At 37.7% G+C, this 7,038-nt stretch overlaps 1 protein-coding gene across 1 annotated transcript in view; it reads right to left on the bottom strand.

Annotated features, from left to right (window-relative positions):
• Positions 1-418: 418 nt before the first annotated feature.
• The window catches only part of LOC122564964 (calcium-binding mitochondrial carrier protein SCaMC-2-B-like), an 11,392-nt gene continuing 4,772 nt past the window's right edge, over positions 419-7,038 (bottom strand). Inside the window, exons 3-8 of the mRNA XM_043720523.1 lie at positions 6,808-6,819; positions 5,525-5,681; positions 5,184-5,291; positions 4,912-5,079; positions 4,571-4,721; positions 419-3,769 (exon numbers count right to left, since the gene is read on the bottom strand). Coding sequence (XP_043576458.1) covers positions 3,585-3,769; positions 4,571-4,721; positions 4,912-5,079; positions 5,184-5,291; positions 5,525-5,653 — 741 coding nt within the window. The 5' untranslated portion in view covers positions 5,654-5,681; positions 6,808-6,819 and the 3' untranslated portion in view covers positions 419-3,584. The remainder of the gene's footprint in view (positions 3,770-4,570; positions 4,722-4,911; positions 5,080-5,183; positions 5,292-5,524; positions 5,682-6,807; positions 6,820-7,038) is intronic.

Below are 7,038 nucleotides of genomic sequence, written 5' to 3'. Positions count from 1 at the left end.
TTTTAAAAATCGGACTACTATTGTTGAGGAGTTAAAAGATAGGCTTAAGAGAAAGGAGTTGTAAATAGTTGTTGGTTTTGAATATTCTCTGTTGGACTTAAAGTTGCTAATTTTTACTTTAAATTGCCTCTCTAATTTTAACAGACTATAGCACAGGGTGAAGCTTGTGTTTTGCTGGTTTAAATTAGCTGAGGGGTTTACCCAGTATTGTAACAAAATCCATCCATTTCTTACACAGAAGAAATCCTGGCAGATTGCTTTTGCCTTATCCTAGAGCAGAAGCAAAAGGGGGAACAAAGATAATTTTAGTCACCAACCAGATTGGGTACAAACTCTAGGTCATTCTGACCACATGACCTGAACTTTGCAGCATGCTCCAGTAGACAATATCCAAACACCAAAGAATAATGCCCACAGATTTTATTCACAGAAATAACTTTATTAGAAGACTGTTCCCTATTTGAACACAAATACATAAAGGGTCGATTATCAGTCTTGCTCTACAACACAAATAGGATCACAAAAAAACAGGAACATTTGCTTGCATTGATTCTGCACAACTTGTATTTCATAATTTAAGAAACTTAATCACAGGCTGCCTTTGGCAAAATCTGGTTTCACTGTTAAATCCCAAAACAAATAGTGACCTTGATTCATTTATCAAGTAAAGGATTGAGCTAAAGGACAGCGTCGTGGGACATTTGGATCTGTTCTCTGGAGATACTGCACCAAGAGAAGAGGACTCAGAGCACAGCCCTCAAAGAGGGAAAATCAGGATCTGCAGAGGCACTTCACGGCTGGAGGCCAATAATCACAGTTTACAGGCCCTCATCTTTTTCGCTAAAACAGCTTTTTGTTAAAAATAAACAAACATTCATACTTTAAAACTGTATTTCCATGGTCAACTGGTTCATAACGTGAAAATAATCATCCAGCAGAAAATACCTTCTGGTCCCAGTAATATAATTATAAATTCTGTGTTTGTGAAGGAAATCACCCACATAAAACAAAGCTACTTCATTCTCTTTCTTTCCCTCAATCCTCAGAAAAAAGTGTAAACAGTGCAGATTCCAGGTTTGCAAGTCAGATCAGGAAGATAGGCTGCAAATGCCTGAGAAAATCTTACAGTGCACTTAGTGTGCAGGACAATACCAACAGGAAGTTAGCATCTTTTAAACAACACAAACAAAAATATATAAATATCCACAGAAGGTTGCAGAGCAGCAGTTTCACATCCCTGGTAACTTTTGTAGATAAACAGCTAAAACAGAAGAAGGAGTCTCAACAAGGTAGCGATCAAGCCATTCTTTTAGTCAAACTTCTTTAAGTTTAGGTGATCACAGTTAGTTACACACAATTTACTTATCACAAACTTCCAAAATAAATACATAAATTAGGTGGGGGTGGGGTTGGAGGGGGAGAAACACCTGAAAACTCAACTTGCACTACACAAAATTCAGTTTGTAATTGTAATGTGATGTTTAATGAAAAACAATTAGTTCAGAAAAGTGCCCTTTTTTAGAAACAAAATCAACACAAGGCCTTCAACTGCTACAAATATAGGCAATACTTTTTTTATTAAAATTAAAGTCAAAACTACACAGAACATTTGCTCATCTGCAGCACAAACCACACTCCAACCACAATCCACTGTGGTGACGTGCAGACGAACAAGGACTGATCTTGCTAAAGGAGCACAAGATTTGAGATGCTAGTTGCATTTCACCAGATGGATATAGAATCTGGTCCCAAAGTTCTGCAAGTCTCACTGTACCACAACTTCATGAACCTCTTTGTTCACAACATCCTTCCACACTTTCAAACCGTCTTGCTGTCTTCCACCACTGCTGCAGGCTTGTCACCTGCACCACCCTCCATCAAACCCTTACAAAAAACAGAAAAGGCTTGTCTATCTGACCAGCTCCAACAGCGTACAGACAGATTTCACGCTTTCTTTTAAAGATTTAGAATTCAAGAAATGGAAGAACACATTTGCAGCACCAGACTGCAGATCTTTCTCGCCTTTCTGGTGAAAAATAGATATTCTGACTTTGTAGCTTACATGAAAAGCAGTAGCTGTTAGAAACTAGTAACACCTGCTGGATCAGATTTGCCACTTATCAATACTCAATATCAACTTCCGTCATTTGTCATCAGTGGAATACTCCAAATAACGTAGCTCACCTTCCTGAGCACCTTTCAGACTGAAGTTAGTGCCTTGTGACTTATTGCCTGTCAACTATTTGACCTAGATGTTTCTGCAGTAATATGCTACATGGAAAATGGCCATACTTCACAGGAGAAAACTGGCCTGTGCTGTACACATGCTTTTATTCCTTTCATTTCTCATTCAAACCAGAGTTTGGAATTAACAAAAAAGTCAAAATGACTGAAAGTTAATTCATGCTTCCACACATTAGAAAGGGCTCAAGAGGATTTAAAACTCATACAAAATGAACTGCTAAATTATAGGACGTGCAAAAGACAGCAACACAATCTGCCCTCATTTAAGTCACATTTATTAATAAATATCTGGTTAGCACAGCAAGGTGTATAAAAATAAATAATTTAACCCCTTTCTAAACACGAGACAATCATTTAAGATTTCCATAAGAGAGCTGACCACCCACACAGCACAAAGTGAAGCAGATTTAAAAGAAACTGGAAAGGGTGGGTTTAACTTCACTCATGATGGTCTAATATAATCTTACATGGACCTAATATTTGGTTCCTTTACCAGATGATTATGTGTCCATTATCAGATTATAAGCCTTTAGCAAACTTGTAAACAATAAATAACATAAATATCCAGTTTACATCTGCAGTACATGATAAAACCAGACACCATGATAAAATTAACCCAGCTAATATCGAAACTCAAGAAATGTGCAAATGTGACAAAAGAATGAGAATACTTTTGTCTCCAGAAGTTAAAAAAAAAAGGAAACCAGAATCCTTTCTGGAGCTTCCCAGTTGTGCAGATCAAGTTACAATTTCAGAGGGGAAATCCACAGTCACATTACATTCGATTGCAGAAGTTCTAATGCTCCACAGACCCAACCTGTTCATCAAAAAAGATTCGATTTTCCATTCCCCCTCAATACAAATGATGAATGCCGATGCTAGTTGTTTAACACCTTGATGCATTCCTATGATATTCCATTTGCCTTTTTAACACCAGCATCAACCCACTTACTTTAAAATTTAGGGCAGCACTACGATTAAAATCAGCAGATGAGGAATACCACATGATTGCAAGAAGTGTTTTTCACATGGGTATTTGTAATATAGTGTCATGTAACAATTAAAGAGCTTCAAGTGGTCTTTGAATAACTGATGCAGTGGAGACAGTGCTACACAAATCAGCTCCAATAAGGATCCAAGCTGCATTTTTCAACTTCTGTCAAAAATCAAAGGCTAATCAGAAAATAAACCTGCTGACTCGTGTTGGGGAAATGGTCCCTTTAACCCTCTTCCCCATGGTGTCCTTACTTAACTAGTGTTTTATGACATTCACAGAATGAAATGGTTGAAACCCCAGGATGATCACCCAAGATTAATCAGCTTCAAGTCCCTTCTGAGTTTCATCGCGATGTGACTCCAAGTGTCATTTTCAGGTTTTCATACACCACATAGCTAATGCTCACAGCTGGAATAACTTTCATGAAATTGGGTGCTAAACCACGGTATAGTCCAATTGCTCCTTCTGTGCTCAGAATGTGCCTGAAGAGTCCAAGCATTGTGGGCTGAGGTGCTCCCTCAGTGGTAGCTGTAAAGCAAAAGGAAAATAAATGCATATTTATTTGATGCAAATATCTGCATTAAATTAATTGCAGAAACATAAACCCAACCAAATAGTAGCTTTTGATAAGATAAACCTCAAAGCTAACACTAAAACATCTCCTACCTTCATATTAATGCATGATACTAGAAATACCGATCAAAACTTTGCTAATTAGGTAAACATACTGGGTTTTCAGTTACCAACAGGGCAGGTCCCAGAGGTAAACCCTACCCCTGAGCAGAACTGTCTTATATCAGTTATGACAGCAGTTCACTGTAAAATAATTAGTGTCCAGCTCCCGGAGATCAGAGCAAGCAGAGTTGTGAACTCTGGCTGACTCTCTATCAGGCTCAGCTACAAATATATTCATTCAATAGGCTCCTATCTGGTTTGCTGCAATCTTCAAAAATATGCCACACCAAAAGTCTTCATCTTCAAAATGGAAGGAAAGGTAAGAGCAGGAAAAAAACTTGCAATCAATTAGGAGGAGTTTGGTTTCATTCACAGTGACCTACAATGACATTTAGCAAATCTGCATTTTTGCAGAATTACCAAGTCGCCTCTTGGGAGCAGATTTAAATAAACGTACTCCTAATCTTGGTTGCTTGCAGTAAGCCAAGTTCAGACTTCTATGGATTGAAGACAGTTCAATGCTCAGTCCTACAAGAGGCTTTTGAAATGACAAATAATCCATTGATTGAGCAGTATAGAGGGTAACTGCCTCGCTAATTGGGAAGTAAATTTCTCCCAGTTATTTGAGGAAAATCAAAAGTGCAAGATGGTTACCTTGTGCCTGCATTCGTGTCCTGACAAGTGCTAATGGGTAACTAGCTAGCTGTCCACAGGTGCTCGAAACAGTGCCACAAGCCAAGAGAACAAAAACACCAGGATCCACACTGTCAGTAGCATAGCGCTGCAACCAGGAATTCTTCAAAGTCTACAGAAAAACAAACAGTTCTGATTAACGAAATACATAGACAATTAAAATGAGCATCAACTGCAGAGTGCAAGATAACAGCAGCCTTATAGCAGACAACAGAACTGGAAAGAGTCAACAAACCAAGAGCTGCAAATAGCTTTTTTAAAAAAATTACTGCATTAAAAATTCTGCAAGTTGAAAATCTCACCTCATAAATAGCCAGGTCTATTCCAGCGTAGGGGATGATGCCCAGCATATTGGGAACATATCCTTTGTAGAATGCTCTAACCCCCTCTTTCTTAAATATGTGTTTTGCACAATCGAGCATTCCTGAGTACTGCCCAGTTTTCCGCAATGCCAATCTTGTTTTTAGCACCTGAAGTGAATACCCAGAGTTATAGCCAGAAGCACAAATAAGTGTTCATTTTAAATGAAAACCTTATAAATTGCTAAAGATTGTAACTCAGAATTAAACATTACCTCCATCGGATAGATTGTACTTTGTGCAATTAGTCCAGCTAGTGACCCTGCAATCAATCTCTCCTGAATTCCTAATGGCTGCTGGTCACTACCAATTAGTCTTTTTATCTGTAAATGAACATTTGCAATTAAAGTTATGGCCACATTGAACAGTACATCAGACAGATTATGCTTGCTAAAATGTCATTATCAACATTTTCATTCCAGTGTCTCTCGTCAGTCTGACTGGATCACTAATCATCAGGATTACATTTGTTATGATGTCAAAAAATGGAGTCAGTAAAACTATTGGCGATTTCACTTTTGTCTGAAACCTAGGTTATGACCATGATCCCTGTTACCTGCTCATATGCCATGAACTTGAGAGCAGATTCTGGTGCAATTTTGATTGCATTTATTCCATTTCCTCTCCACAACGATCGCAATCCTCCTTCTTTAATCATGTGGCTAAATCCTCCTGCGATGCACATATTGTTTGTTTTGGAAGCATGTACCTGTTCAGTAAGAACACAATCATTATTGCAACTTATCAGATATCATGGTCGACATGATTGTGACTATAATGTGACTATTAGAAGCAAGGTGCAAGAATGTGAATCTGCTTTGTATATGTTTAAATGATTCAATGCCATGGATTAAAGGAACAGCAAACACATTAAAAACACTCCTCTCTCTCCCCCCACCCTAATCAATTACATTGCTAATCTTGCAATAACCAACATTCTTTAAAAAGCTTCATCTTAATTCAATACAGCTCCCCCATTCAGGAAGTTGATTAAGCACGATCATGACACAGACCAAGGGGGAGGCAAAATTTGATTCTCCAGCCTACGCTAAATGGAGCTTTTTCTGATAATCTCAACACCCAGGTTGGAGGCAAGGGAACAAAAAGCCAGGGACCCAACAGACATCTATCATATGACCCACTGGAATCTAAAAGGATTGGTCCAAAAGGTAATCAACTGACTTTCTAAAGTACAGTCTCCAGAAACATAGCCAAAAGGTTCAAAGCCCTTTGATGAGTATTCATAAGTAAATTTTGCCAAACTAACTGATGGACCAAGTATCAGTTTGGCATCATATGTCACTGGCTCCAGTTCTCCTTCAGTTTTCACAAACACTGATTTTTTTTTTGCAGTATTGTTTCTTATTTAACTAAAGAACATTTAATTCTCTGCTCATTTCTTGGTAACAGGAACTAATGCTTTTAATATATTTTAAAAATTACTAAGTATGTTTGAGATGCAGCAAGACCTTCCTGCCAAGGTAAATGCTATATAGAGCATATGAACATTTTTAGTAAGGCTCTGTTTTCAGAAGCATAATAAATTGGAACAAAGTTAATTTTATACCAATGTTCAACCTTTCACTCATTTGCTAACAATTAAATTTTAATGGAGAGAACATATAACTGAGGTGGATTTCACAAAGGACTGGACTACTGATCAACATATTTATCAGTTGTGCAAGTATTTATTCCAAGAATCCCTTACTAGTTAGGCAATCAAGCTAAATTTACTTTAGCATTGATGGAAGAATGCCAAGTCAGCCATAATTTTCTTAAAATTAAATCAATGTTACTCATGCCTTTTTTCTAGAGCAATATTTAGACCATTAGTCAGAGATCAGCACCCTGCTCAAGAGTTAACAGAGCAAAGCAGAAAGGCTATTACATAGCCAACTAAAAATGAATTCTACCCATTTATTTATACCTAATTGACTTGGTAGGTAGAGTTGTGAATTATGAACTATGTAATATGGTTCTCTGCTTCACAAATCCTGCAGGCGAAGGGACAGGTCATTTAGGGAAAGAAAGCCTCCAGCATGCTAATTAAGATGGTAAAAACTGTTTAAA

The sequence above is a fragment of the Chiloscyllium plagiosum genome, chromosome 30, assembly GCF_004010195.1.
Source record: "Chiloscyllium plagiosum isolate BGI_BamShark_2017 chromosome 30, ASM401019v2, whole genome shotgun sequence".
NCBI lineage: Eukaryota > Metazoa > Chordata > Chondrichthyes > Orectolobiformes > Hemiscylliidae > Chiloscyllium > Chiloscyllium plagiosum.
The sequence above is the reverse complement of the archived record's forward strand: the minus strand, read 5'-3'. Positions and strand labels throughout refer to the sequence as shown.